The sequence below is a fragment of the Hypomesus nipponensis genome, chromosome 25, assembly GCF_054491055.1.
Source record: "Hypomesus nipponensis isolate SF chromosome 25, ASM5449105v1, whole genome shotgun sequence".
In the NCBI taxonomy this organism is placed as follows: Eukaryota; Metazoa; Chordata; class Actinopteri; order Osmeriformes; family Osmeridae; genus Hypomesus; species Hypomesus nipponensis.
In genome coordinates, this window is record NC_140385.1 from 1,420,664 (window position 1) to 1,435,000 (window position 14,337).

The window sequence follows — 14,337 nt, forward strand, 5'->3', positions numbered from 1 at the left end:
CTATAAGTATACTTTTTTGTAAGGGTACCCCTTTGTCTTACCCCTACCCCTAGCTTAAAAAGAGTATTGGGACACCACTAGCTCTCACGGGAACACGCAAAACTAAGGGGAAGGGGGAGTATTGGGATTCGGCCTTAGTCTTGATTGTACTACTCCACACACACACACACACACACACACACACTGTGTTCTGTGAACCTTAAACTCATTGCCAGCTTCCTCCACAATCCCTCCTTTTAAGCTGGGGAGTGTCTGTGTGTGGAATCCAGTCAGGGCAAACTGTGTTTACCTGTGTGTGGAATCCAGTCAGGGCAAACTGTGTTCACCTGTGTGTGGAATCCAGTCAGGGCAAACTGTGTTTACCTGTGTGTGGAATCCAGTCAGGGCAAACTGTGTTTACCTGTGTGTGGAATCCAGTCAGGGCAAACTGTGTTTACCTGTGTGTGGAATCCAGTCAGGGCAAACTGTGTTTACCTGTGTGTGGAATCCAGTCAGGGCAAACTGTGTTTACCTGTGTGTGGAATCCAGTCAGGGCAAACTGTGTTTACCTGTGTGTGGAATCCAGTCAGGGCAAACTGTGTTTACCTGTGTGTGTGTGATCAGGTGACCATACTGCCTTGATTGTGTCTTGTGTGAGTAGCCTTGATAACATGATTTGCTTTTTTCCATCCTTTATCTGGGTGTGTGAGCAAATGACTGCATTCCTTGGCCTGTGTGTGTGTGTGTGTACTTTACACACATGCACTTTCATGTGATTCGAGTGTGTGTGTGTCAGACAACCTGCTTGTGTGTGTTTGTGTGTGCATGTGCATTACTGTGTATGTGTGTTTGTGCAAGTGCAGTAGTGTGTGTGTGTGTGTGTGTATTTGTGACAGCCAATCCACCAAAGCTTTATTTGAGTTCAGACAGATTCACTCTGGGTCTTTGCAGAGGTCAGTGTCTGTGTGTGTCAGTATGTGTGTGTGTGTGTGTCTGTCTGCCACATGTTGGACATCATGCCAGTGGAGAGACTGACTCACACACACAGACACACACACAGACAGACAGACAGTCTGAGGCGATGATAACAAGGCCCAGATCAAAACCATAAATAAGGAAACTGTCACAAAACGAGGAGCTGTGAGGCGATGACGTGAGTTTGGCTCACCTCCCGGTTCCAACTCCGGCTGTGCCGCGGCAAGGCCTCGTGACGGACGTTTATCATCTCTGTTCTACTGTAGACAACTATTCATTATTGGCTGTTTGTCGGTAACGGTAGAATGAAGCTGTTAAAGCATATTAATAATCAGAGGGTAGGTTTTTATCATCAGAGGGTAGGTATTGATCATCAGAGGGTAGGTTTGGATATCCCTTTTTGAAGGTTTTAGTAGTGCCATAACTCCAGCAAACAAGCGCTCAGAACCTGAACCACCACACCTGGACGTGGGCAAGCGCAGAAAGGGCCGGAAGAAGTTTGACAGTTAGGAACAAACTTAGATCATCCATGCAAAACGAGCCGATTTGTTTATTGCGCATGGAAATGGAACAAGGATTTGCGTGGCGTGGCAGGCAGTAGATATATGTACGTGTTTGTGTTGTACTATGGTAGTAGCACACTAAGCTGAAGCCACAAGGGTGCATGTCTGCGGTCACCGTCCACCTGAAACTCACCTTGGTTTCTTTTTCACTATATTTAGCGCTCATCTCGACCATCAGACTAAATGTAGTCGCTCTGACAGAAATGACAGCAGAACGGGCATCGTGACGCGTGTGAGATAACGTTTCCTAACCTGCAAAACATACAACTATCCTATCAGGACGCGTCACACAGACATACAAGTATCCTATCAGGACGCGTCACACAGACATACAACTATCCTATCAGGACGCGTCACACAGACATACAAGTATCCTTTCAGGACGCGTCACACAGACATACAACTATCCTATCAGGACGCGTCACACAGACATACAACTATCCTATCAAGACGCGTCACACAGTGTCAGTCGCTCTAGGGTTTTCCAGAGCCCGTCACACATTAGAAATAGTCAATTGATTGATCTACCTAAAAAGTTCTGGGATATTATACGATTATACTATCATAAGGAAATGTCTTGGGATCAGGCCAGGTGTGTGAAGACACACACACACAGACACACACACAGACACACACACAGACACACACACACAGACACACACACAGACACACACACAGACACACACACAGACACACACACACATGTATGTTCATGGAACCCAGTCCTGCTGTGCTTCCTCTTTATATACTCCACGGTTCCTGTTTCTGCTCTAAAACTGAGTGTGTGTGAGACACAGTAGAGACAGGCGGTAGGAGAGACAGGCAGTAGGAGAGACAGGCAGTAAGAGAGACAGGCAGTAGGAGAGAAAGGCAGTAGGAGAGACAGGCTGTAGGAGAGACAAGCAGTAGGAGAGACAGGCAGTAGGAGAGACAAGCAGTAGGAGAGACAGGCAGTAAGAGAGACAAGCATTAGGAGAGACAAGCAGTAGGAGACAGACTGTAAGAGAGACAGGCTGTAGGAGAGACAGGCTGTAGGAGAGACAGGCAGTAGGAGAGACAGGCATTAGGAGAGACAATCAGTAGGAGACAGACTGTAAGAGACAGGCTGTAGGAGAGACAGGCTGTAGGAGAGACAGGCAGTAGGAGAGACAGGCAGTAGGAGAGACAGGAAGTGGGAGAGACAGGCAGTAGGAGAGACAGGCAGACCTGACTTCTTCTGCATAGCCTATTAGATGGTCAAACAGGAAGTAGCAAACGAATGATCTGACTAACAGGAAGTCACTGTTCTGTTATTACCTTGAGGTCAGCCGCCCCCCTCACCAGTCAGAACACACAGAGCAATCTGTGTTTACAATGCATCATGTACACACACACACACACACACACACACAGAACACGCACTCTAGAGTGTTCTGGGTTGAGTGAGGGGGCGGAATGGAGGGAACCTAATTACAACACTGGTTTGTGTAAAAGTGTGAGTGTGTGTGTGTGACGTGACTAGACTGACTGTATGACGTCCGTAAACCCTGACCTCTGACCCGCTCTCCCGCCCCCCTTCCCCCAAGCCCCAGAAAGGGTGCTTGTCGTGGGGGTGAGCCCTCCAGACCCCCTCTCTGGAGGGCTCATCCTAACCCCCTCTCTGGAGGGCTCATCCTGACCCCCTCTCTGGAGGGCTCATCCAGACCCCCTCTCTGGAGGGCTCATCCTGACCCCCTCTCTGGAGGGCTCATCCAGACCCCCTCTCTGGAGGGCTCATCCTGACCCCCTCTCTGGAGGGCTCATCCAGACCCCCTCTCTGGAGGTTTCATCCAGACCCCCTCTCTGGAGGGCTCATCCTGACCCCCTCTCTGGAGGTTTCATCCTGACCCCCTCTCTGGAGGGCTCATCCAGACCCCCTCTCTGGAGGGCTCATCCAGACCCCCTCTCTGGAGGGCTCATCCAGACCCCCTCTCTGGAGGTTTCATCCAGACCCCCTCTCTGGAGGGCTCATCCAGACCCCCTCTCTGGAGGGCTCATCCAGACCCCCTCTCTGGAGGTTTCATCCAGACCCCCTCTCTGGAGGTTTCATCCAGACCCCCTCTCTGGAGGGCTCATCCTGACCCCCTCTCTGGAGGTTTCATCCAGACCCCCTCTCTGGAGGTTTCATCCAGACCCCCTCTCTGGAGGTTTCATCCAGACCCCCTCTCTGGAGGGCTCATCCTGACCCCCTCTCTGGAGGGCTCATCCTGACCCCCTCTCTGGAGGGCTCATCCAGACCCCCTCTTCTAAACTGCATTTTACCGTACGGCACAAAGAGTGTGTGTGACGCACACCTCTTACACACACACGCCACACACACACACTTACACCCCCACACACACACTTACACCCCACACACTTGCACCCCCCACAAACTTACCCCCCCCACACACACACACACTTACACTCCCACACACACACTTACACAACTCTTTCTTCCCCTTACTCTCTCCCCTCTCGTCCCATATCTCTGTGTGTGATGGAGCAGTGTCAGCGATGACAGCGGAAGACACAGCGATCACAGAGAGAAGGTTTAATAAGGCTTCCATCCAGAATAAGAGAACACAGCGATCACAGAGAGAAGGTTTAATAAGGCTTCCATCCAGAATAAGAGAACACAGCGATCACAGAGAGAAGGTTTAATAAGGCTTCCATCCAGAATAAGAGAACACAGCGATCACAGAGAGAAGGTTTAATAAGGCTTCCATCCAGAATAAGAGAACACAGCGATCACAGAGAGAAGGTTTAATAAGGCTTCCATCCAGAATAAGAGAACACAGCGATCACAGAGAGAAGGTTTAATAAGGCTTCCATCCAGAATAAGAGAACACAGCGATCACAGAGAGAAGGTTTAATAAGGCTTCCATCCAGAATAAGAGAACACAGTAATCAGAGAGAAGGTTTAATAAGGCTTCCATCCAGAATAAGAGAACATTCAGAACACAACTTGTTCCGAACAATTCAGAAAATGATGCTGAATTGTGTACATGGGTGTGTGTTGCTTCCAAAACACATACTGTCATAAAAAACGGAACTTCCTCAGCCCATTAATGATTTCCAAACTTAACGGTTGGTGTGAGTGCATGCATGCACACATGCGTAACATCAATACCAACATACTAACATGCCTGTGTGTCTCTGTCCAGTCTGCTTAGCGTGTTCGCCTTGCTAGCATGTTCCTGGCTAGCGTGTAGCTTGTTCCTTGCTAGCATGTTACTGGCTAGCGTGTGTTCCTGGCTAGCGTGTAGCGTATTCCTGGCTAGCGTGTAGCATGTTCCTGGCTTGCATGTAGCCTGTTCCTGTCTAGCATGTAGCGTATTCCTGGCTAGCGTGTTCCTGGCTTGCGTGTAGCGTGTTCCTGGCTAGCATGTAGCCTTTTCCTGGCTGGCGTGTAGCATGTTCCTGACTAGCGTGTAGCGTGTTCCTGGCTAGCGTGTTCCTGGCTAGCGTGTAGCGTGTTCCTGGCTAGTGTGTTGTTGGAGTGCTCACAGTATCATCAACAGGTCGTCGTCGTGGGAACAGAGGGGCGGGGGTGTGATCATGGTGAGGGCGGGGCGGGGGGTCTTGGGGGGTGTGGCCGAAGGGAGGGGGCGACGGTGGCCCTCACCCTGGAGGAGACGCCCCCCTGGGGGACACGGCCAGACTGCTGGAGAGGGGAGGGGGAGTAGAGAGGGGGGAGAGGGGAGGGGAGAGAGGAGGGGGGAGAGGGGAGGGGAGAGAGGGGAGGGAGAGAGGGGGAGAGGAGAGTTGGAGAGGAGGAGAGAGTTGGAGAGGGGCAGAGAGGGGAGAGGGGAGGGTTGGAGAGAGAGATAGAGGAAGAGAGCAGTAGAAGTGTATTTGCATGTTATTCAGTCTTATCTCTGGTGACTCACTATACCTGTCTCACTGACACACAAACTCACACGCACACTCAAACACATATACACTCTAAACATATACAAACCATAGGAATGCATACACAAACACACACACACACAACACACTGATGCATTAAACACGTTTCCGTAAAAGAGTTTTATGGTACATACTACCACCTAGTGGAAAGTTTAGGAAGTACATAAATATCCTGAAGTGAAGAGTGGATGTGTTGATGTTTGTAAACTCTACCTGTCCAAGCTGTGTGTGAGAGTGTGTACCTGTCCAAGCTGTGTGTGTGTGTGAGAGTGTGTACCTGTCGGGGCTGTCTGGTGTGTGAGGTAGCAAGGGTCTCTGTATGTCGAGGCTGGTGCCTGAAATTATCACCATCATCACAAACACCATCATCACCACCACCACCATCATCATCACCACCATCATCATCACCTATAAGGGTAGGCAAAGCGTACAGCCCTGGCCCAGAGGTGCAGTTGAAAGCACACACCTCCACAGACACCTCCACCCCCCCCCCCCCTCCACACACCTGTAGGGGTGTGCAGGGCTCCTGGTGCTGGTCCTCAGGTGAAGGTACAGGTTGCTGCTCAGACTGAGCGGGTTGAAAGCAGCTTCCTCCTCCAGCTGCTTCAGACTGGCCTGCAACACACAACACTGTTACGTAGCAAGGGTGTGTGTTTGTAGGTGTGTGTGTGTAGCCTGCAACACACACCACTGTTACGTAGCGAGGGGGTGTGTTAGTAGGTGTGTGTGTGTAGCAGAGTCAGTCCTACCTGTATGGTTGCCATGGCGTGAGTGGGCGGGGCCTGACTGCAGACAGGCATGTTGCATGGCAACAGCGTCTCCCTGCAGACCACGGGCCTGAGGAGGAGGGAGAGGGAGGGGGAGGGGGAGGCCTGCAGCACGTAGAAGGAGCACACTCTTCCTGCCCCTCCCCCTGAAAGAGGCTTCACTGAGCCCTGAGGAAGCTCTGAACTCATCAGAAGGAACCAGTCACGGGTCTGGGACACACATACACATACGTAAGACCATCTGTATTTTCTCTCTCTCTCTCTCTCTCTCTCTCTCTCTCTCTCTACGCACCCCTCCGCCCTCAGACTGACCCTGAGGGCGTGGCAGAGCCCCTGGAACAGGTGCAGATTGTCCTCCATGTGGTCCCAGTCCAGCTGCCAGCAGCAGGTGGACTTTAGGACCAGGGGGAGACCGTACAGTAGAGACTCACACACTCCCTCTGCACGCAGCACCCTGACACACACACACACACACCATACACACACACATATACACACACACACAATACGGTGAGGTCATGAAAGAATGACATCACCTGCCTGACTTCACTATGGAAATCACATGCAAACTACCAGAGCTTTATTACTGCTGTCTGAGACTGGTGTGACGGAGAGAGACGGGGGAGGGGGAGAGAGGGAGAGAGAGAGAGAGAGAGTGTGTGTGAGAGAGAGAGAGAGAGAGACAGAGAGAGACAGAGAGAGAGGGACAGAGAGAAAGAGAGAGGGTGGGATCATTCAGTTGGGACAAAGATGACTTTGATGTGAGTGTTCCACCCTGAACATTCCACATCCTCCACTGTTAGAATGGGCCCATTCATAACACACACACACACACACACACACACAGAGCCTTACTTAATGGCCCTGAGTCTCTGAGGCGCAGGGCTGTGATTGGCCAGGGACTTGGTGGGAGGCAGGAAGTCCTGGATGCTCTCGGTCTTGACCCCGAGGTCAAGGGTCAGAGGGAGGAGGGCGGGGCTTAGCAAGCGCTCCTGCATGTCACACTTCACACACACTGGAGGGGAGGAGAGGGTGAGAGGAGGGGAGGAGAGGGTGAGAGGAGGGGAGGAGAGGGTGAGAGGAGGGGAGGAGAGGGTGAGAGGAGGGGGGAGAGGGTGAGAGGGTACGAGAGATGGAGGAGGGAGGGAGGAGAAAGGGAAAGGGGAGAGAGGAGAGGGTGAGAGGTACGAGAGATGGAGGAGGGAGGGAGGAGAAAGGGAAAGGGGGGAGAGAGGAGAGGGTGAGAGGTACGAGAGATGGAGGAGGGAGGGAGGAGAAAGGGAAAGGGGGAGAAAGGAGAGGGTGAGAGGTACGAGAGACTGGGAGGAGGGAGGGAGGAGAAAGGGGAAAGGGGGAGAGAGGAGAGGGTGAGAGGTACGAGAGATGGAGGAGGGAGGGAGGAGAAAGGGAAAAGGGGGAGAGAGGAGAGGGTGAGAGGTACGAGAGATGGAGGAGGGAGGGAGGAGAAAGGGAAAAAGGGGGAGAGAGGAGAGGGTGAGAGGTACGAGAGATGGAGGAGGGAGGGAGGAGAAAGGGAAAGGGGGGAGAGAGGAGAGGGTGAGAGGTACGAGAGATGGAGGAGGGAGGGAGGAGAAAGGGAAAGGGGGAGAGAGGAGAGGGTGAGAGGTACGAGAGATGGAGGAGGGAGGGAGGAGAAAGGGAAAAAGGGGGAGGGAGGAGAGGGTGAGAGGTACGAGAGATGGAGGAGGGAGGGAGGAGAAAGGGAAAGGGGGGAGAGAGGAGAGGGTGAGAGGTACGAGAGATGGAGGAGGGAGGGAGGAGAAAGGGAAAAGGGGGAGAGAGGAGAGGGTGAGAGGTACGAGAGATGGAGAAGGGAGGGAGGAGAAAGGGAAAAGGGGGGAGAGAGGAGAGGGTGAGAGGTACGAGAGATGGAGGAGGGAGGGAGGAGAAAGGGAAAGGGGGGAGAGAGGAGAGGGTGAGAGGTACGAGAGATGGAGGAGGGAGGGAGGAGAAAGGGAAAAGGGGGAGAGAGGAGAGGGTGAGAGGTACGAGAGATGGAGGAGGGAGGGAGGAGAAAGGGAAAGGGGGGAGAGAGGAGAGGGTGAGAGGTACGAGAGATGGGAGGAGGGAGGGAGGAGAAAGGGAAAGGGGGGAGAGAGGAGAGGGTGAGAGGTACGAGAGATGGAGGAGGGAGGGAGGAGAAGGGGAAAAGGGGGAGAGAGGAGAGGGTGAGAGGTACGAGAGATGGAGGAGGGAGGGAGGAGAAAGGGGAAAGGGGGAGAGAGGAGAGGGTGAGAGGTACGAGAGATGGAGGAGGGAGGGAGGAGAAAGGGGGAAAAGGGGGAGAGAGGAGAGGGTGAGAGGTACGAGAGATGGAGGAGGGAGGGAGGAGAAAGGGAAAAGGGGGGAGGGAGGAGAGGGTGAGAGGTACGAGAGATGGAGGAGGGAGGGAGGGAGAAAGGGAAAAGGGGGAGGGAGGGAGGAGGGTGAAGAGGTACGAGAGATGGAGGAGGGAGGGAGGAGAAAGGGGAAAAGGGGGAGGGAGGAGAGGGTGAGAGGTACGAGAGATGGAGGAGGGAGGGAGGAGAAAGGGAAAAGGGGGGAGGGAGGAGAGGCAGGTAGAGTGAGAGTCAGGCCTCACCTGGTGTGGGTGAGTGGGCGTGTCCGGGCGTTGCCCCCGGTGACAGGCAGGGCGGCAGCAGCAGGTGCAGGTGTTCCCGCTCGCCGCCCTGCTCCTGGAGCCACGCCTTCAACACCGTCTCCACGGCAACCACGCTGTTGTCCACGGGCTGCAGGTCGATCTCAGTACTCAACATCAGGCTCTCTAGAAACACAACATATACATATGACTACAGGGAGATGGAATATCATGGAATGAGCTTTGAAACGTAAAAAATGTAGATACGGAATAAACAGATGCACATCAGTTCTGGTTTTAGTTATCAAGATATGTAGAGCACAGATTGACAGGTTGGAGGACCAATGAGAGTGGTCCACTCGTTAATGAATGTGTGCACTTCCGCTCGTCCACCACTAGGTGGGGGTAGAGTGCAACAGTTCCAGGGAGTGTCTTGACCATGTCTGCAGGAAGACAGCTCGTGATGCAGACCAAGAACATGAAACATTCCTCCCGTCTGGGGCGGTGAAAACAGAGAAAGCTCACGCGTCCAACAAAGTCCGATTAACACAAATATATCTTTGAATCATATAAGGAATGATCTTAAGACTTTCGGGGCACTATTCACTGTGATGCAAAGATAAAAACTTGTCATTGTAATAGTTACCGTTTTAAAACCATGGAAATTAAACTACAGGTCCCAGATAAACGCCCAGTGACTAGCCGATGAGTGGCCTCCATGATTGTAGTTCTTTCGGCGCGCTAAACTGTTGTGTGTGATGGTGACGAGTTTCACAATGGTTTAATAGTCTAATCCAACTCTTGGTCAAAAGAATTCCATGCCAACCCAGTCACACACACACACACACACACACACACACACACACACACACAGCAACAGAGTGGCTAGTGATGGATGGGTCTCAGAGGACAAGCCTGTAAGGAGTGTTCTAGAGTGTCCGGGTGTTCTAGAACACTCCCGTCCATCTTCTCTGGGCTTCAATCGTTAATGAGCCACAACTAACGACCTGGGATGAAGGGATGGAGAGAGAGGAGAGGAGGGTCGTCATGGGGATGGAGGGATGGAGAGAGAGGAGAGGAGGGTCGTCATGGGGATGGAGGGATGAGAGGGATCCATCGATTACCCTGAAGATGACGGAAACACACAAGGAGAGAAAGAAAGGGGTGAAGCCACATACAGACAGAATGTTGAAATAGAGGAGAGAGAGGGAGAGGGAAGGAGAGAGTGAGGAGGAGAAAGTGGGAGAGGGAAGAGGAAAGTAGAGAGAGAGGGAGGAAGAGAAGGAGTGGGAGAGGGAAGAGGAAAGTAGAGAGAGAGGGAGGAAGAGAAAGAGTGGGGGAGGGATGAGGAAAGTAGAGAGAGAGGGAGGAAGAGAAGGGGTGGGGGAGGGATGAGGAAAGTAGAGAGAGAGGGAGGAAGAGAAAGAGAGAGTGGGGGAGGGACTGGAAATCGATGAGACCATAATGATCGTCCAGGGAGTTTCAGGAGAAATCAGAAGAGTCAGCACTCTGAGAAAAAAGAGGTATGAAGACTGTGGGGGAGGGGGGTGGAGGGAAGGAGGGAGGGAGGGAGGGGAGGGGGGAGGGAGAGGGAGTGGAGGAGGGAGGGAGTGGGGGAGGGAGAGGGAGTGGAGGAGGGAGGGAGGGAGGGGGGGGGGAGTGGAGGAGGGAGGGAGGGAGGGAGGGAGGGAGGGAGGGAGGGAGGGAGGGAGGGAGGGAGGGAGGGAGGGAGGGAGGGAGGGAGGGAGGGAGGGAGGGGAGTGGAGGAGGGAGGGAGGGAGGGAGGGAGGGAGGGAGGGAGTGGAGGAGGGAGGGTGGATCAGACGGGACAGTAGAAGATGAGAAATCACCCCTGACAGGAGAGCTTGTTCTCCGATAATTACATCAGCCCACAACCTGGTGGAGCTCACAACAGCACTATAGGTGAGACAGATGACCCTGTGTGTGTGTGTGTGTGCGTGTATACTGTTCGAGTGTGACCACAGTACTTCTACTCACTCTAGTATAAGTACTGATACTTAAAAAGACTCTGGTAAAAGGTGACATACTGACTACACTGTTTCACTCAAGTAAAGAAGTGTGGGCTCTGACATGTACTTCAGTAAAAAGGAACGCCAGGAATACTTTTTGACACATTTGACAGTTTTGAACATCTCCCTCATATATGGCCAAGGGAGATCAAAAAAAAATAATCTCTTGTCTCTACTTTTTTTTTCATACCGCTGTGAAAGGAGTAGCCTAAAACAGAGTATAGTAGAGTATAGTAGAGTATAGCAGAGTATGGTAGAGTATAGCAGAGTATAGCAGAGTATAGTAGAGTATAGTATAGTATGGCAGAGTATAGTAGAGTATGGTAGCGTATAGTAGAGTATAGCAGAGTATAGTAGAGTATAGTAGAGTATGGCAGAGTCATCATCAGGTACTCATCTACAGTCATCAATAATGCAAATGCTTTTAGTAACCTTTTCAAAAATATATTTTTTCAACCTGTAGAAACTTCTTTTCCACAATGTTTTCAAAACTATAGAAACCTTTATTTGAAAATGTATTTTCCAACCAACAGAAACCTCTTTGCAAGTGTGTGTGTGTTTCTGTCTGCAGGTGAGAGAAAAAGTGCCTGTGTGTGTATGAGTGTGTGTATGACTGAGTGTGTATGAGTGTGTGTATGAGTGAGTGTGTATGAGTGTGTGTATGAGTGTGTGTGTGTTTCAGCAGGACAGGTCAGGGTGGGGTTTCCTCCACAGCATCATTCTAAACCTGCTGAGCATGATGTCTGAAGGAGAGAGAGGGGGAGGAGGGAGGGAGGAGAGGGGGGTGAGCGGGAGAGGGAGGGGGAGGAGAGGGGTGGCAGGGAGAGTTTGGGGGGAGGAGAGGGGTTGGGGGGTTAGGGTTAGTTAGGATAGTGGAGAGAAAAAAGAAAAGATAGAGATTTAATTATTCAGATTGAAATGAAAATAATATTAAGAGTTGACATTTTTCATAGATGCCCTCCCTCCCTCTCTCCCTCTCTCTCTCCCCCCCTCCCTCCCCCCTCCCTCCCTCCCTCCCTCCCTCCCTCCCTCCCTCTCTCTCTCTCTCTCTCTCCCTCTCTTTCCCTCCCTCTGTCTCTCTCCCTCTCTCTCTCCCCCTCCCTCCCCCTCCCTCCCTCCCTCCCTCCCTCCCTCCCTCCCTCTCTCTCTCTCTCTCTCTCTCTCTCCCTCTCTTTCCCTCCCTCTCTCTCTCTCTCTCTCTCTCTCCCTCTCTTTCCCTCTCTCCCTCTCTCTCCCTCTCTCTCTCCCCCCTCCCTCCCTCCCTCCCTCCCTCCCTCTCTCTCTCTCTCTCTCTCCCTCTCTTTCCCTCCCTCTCTCTCTCTCTCTCTCTCTCTCCCTCTCTTTCCCTCTCTCCCTCTCTCTCCCTCTCTCTCTCCCCCCTCCCTCCCCCCTCCCTCCCTCCCTCCCTCCCTCCCTCCCTCTCTCCCTCTCTCTCTCCCCCCTCCCTCCCTCCCTCCCTCCCTCCCTCCCTCCCTCTCTCTCTCTCTCTCTCTCTCTCTCTCTCCCTCTCTTTCCCTCCCTCTCTTTCCCTCCCTCTCTTTCCCTCCCTCTGTCTCTCTCCCCCACTCTTCTCCTTTCCTCAACATGTCATCCGTCATTTGTGAAAGCTACTTATCTCTAACAAGGAGAGAGGGGGAGGGGAGAGAGAGAGGGGGAGGGGGAGAGAGAAGGAGAGAGGGGGAGGGGGAGAGAGGGAGGGGGAGAGAGTGGGAGAGAGAGGAACAGGAGCTCTTCAGCTTGAAGAGGAAGAGAAGGAGATAGAGGTAAAGAGATGGAGGGAGAGAGAAGGAGATAGAGGTAAAGAGATGGAGGGAGAGAGAAGGAGATAGAGGTAAAGAGATGGAGGGAGAGAGAAGGAGATAGAGGTAAAGAGATGGAGGGAGAGAGAAGGAGATAGAGGTAAAGAGATGGAGGGAGAGAGAAGGTGATAGAGGTAAAGAGATGGAGGGAGAGAGAAGGAGATAGAGGTAAAGAGATGGAGGGAGAGAGAAGGAGATAGAGGTAAAGAGATGGAGGGAGACAGAAGGAGATAGAGGTAAAGAGATGGAGGGAGAGAGAAGGAGATAGAGGTAAAGAGATGGAGGGAGAGAGAAGGAGATAGAGGTAAAGAGATGGAGGGAGAGAGAAGAGAGGAATTAAGATGGAATGGAGTGTGTGTGTACAGGAAGTATGTTCTTATAATAGAAGCTCAAGAGGCTTATAGAGAAAGAGATTATGTACAACACTCTTTATGACTGACACCTCTCACAATGTAAAGACACTGGAAATTTAGAAGGCTCGTGTTTGTAGGGCGTGACCTTCTGTCAAGAAGGGAGTGACACACAGATCTTTAGTTTAGGGTTGAAACCCCCCCTTCTCTATTTCTCTTTTTTCTCTAATTCTCTCTCTCAGGTTTATGTATCAAGCCATTTCTCTGTCCAGTGTCTCTCCTGTTCCTCTGGTCTCTCCAGAAGCTGTCCAGTGTCTCTCCTCAGTTCCTCTGGTCTCTCCAGAAGCTGTCCAGTGTCTCTCCTGTTCCTCTGGTCTCTCCAGAAGCTGTCCAGTGTCTCTCCTCAGTTCCTCTGGTCTCTCCAGAAGCTGTCCAGAGTCTCTCCTCAGTTCCTCTGGTCTCTCCAGAAGCTGTCCAGTGTCTCTCCTCAGTTCCTCTGGTCTCTCCAGAAGCTGTCCAGTGTCTCTCCTGTTCCTCTGGTCTCTCCAGAAGCTGTCCAGTGTCTCTCCTGTTCCTCTGGTCTCTCCAGAAGCTGTCCAGTGTCTCTCCTCAGTTCCTCTGGTCTCTCCAGAAGCTGTCCAGTGTCTCTCCTGTAACTCTGGTCTATCTCTCTGGTCTCTCTCTCTGGTCTCTCTCTCTTTCAACAGATTAGTTTCAACTTCTTATCTCCCAAATGGAGAGCTTATCTTCAAAAAAAACTACAATTCCGATGTCATGATAACAGAATCATATTTATAGGAGGGTAGATAACAGCCAGTTGACAAATTTGTTGTCATGGCGAGAGATAACACAGACGCCCAGATTTGATTTATTTTATATGACTGTGTGTGTGATCTGAGTGTGTGTGTGTTCGGAGTGTGTGTGTGTGATCTGTGTGTGTTCTGAGTGTGTATGTGTGTGTGTGGGGTGAGGAAACTAAAGGGAGTCTAAGGGTCTGGGTCTTATTTGACCCCCGACCTCAATCTATCAGACACACACACACAACGCCTAACTCTACTCAGTATTGTTTTACTGGGATTGAGGTTAACTTTACTAAGTCACTGTCAGACATCAACATTGAAGCAGGAGAGAGAGGCAGGGGGTAGAGAGGTGGGAGGAGAGGAGGGAGAGTAGAGGAAAGAGGAGGAAGACAGAGATAGAGAGTGAATGGAACCAGTTTCAGGTGTTCTATAGAACCCTTGAAGACACATTTATTACTGGCCTCTCTGACACACTGTGTGTGTGTGTATATATAAGATAATTAAATGTAAAAGTGTGTCTTATCTTCTAGTAATAACTGGCCCATGTTTGGAAACACACACAC

General features: G+C 51.6%; 1 protein-coding gene across 6 annotated transcripts in view; it reads right to left on the reverse strand.

The window, feature by feature from the left end:
• Positions 1-4,106: 4,106 nt before the first annotated feature.
• m1ap (meiosis 1 associated protein) overlaps positions 4,107-14,337 on the reverse strand; it is a 17,830-nt gene continuing 7,599 nt past the window's right edge. Inside the window, exons 5-11 of one of the 6 annotated variants that reach the window (XM_084691052.1) lie at positions 8,799-8,981; positions 7,052-7,211; positions 6,509-6,650; positions 6,179-6,406; positions 5,935-6,044; positions 5,707-5,764; positions 4,113-5,178 (exon numbers count right to left, since the gene is read on the reverse strand). In XM_084691052.1, the coding sequence (XP_084547178.1) occupies positions 5,074-5,178; positions 5,707-5,764; positions 5,935-6,044; positions 6,179-6,406; positions 6,509-6,650; positions 7,052-7,211; positions 8,799-8,981 (986 nt within the window). In that variant the 3' untranslated portion in view covers positions 4,113-5,073. Of the gene's footprint in view, positions 5,182-5,293; positions 5,765-5,934; positions 6,045-6,178; positions 6,407-6,508; positions 6,651-7,051; positions 7,212-8,798; positions 8,982-14,337 lie in introns of those variants that run through there. The other 5 variants (XM_084691051.1, XM_084691055.1, XM_084691050.1 and 2 more) reach the window with 5 other exon arrangements.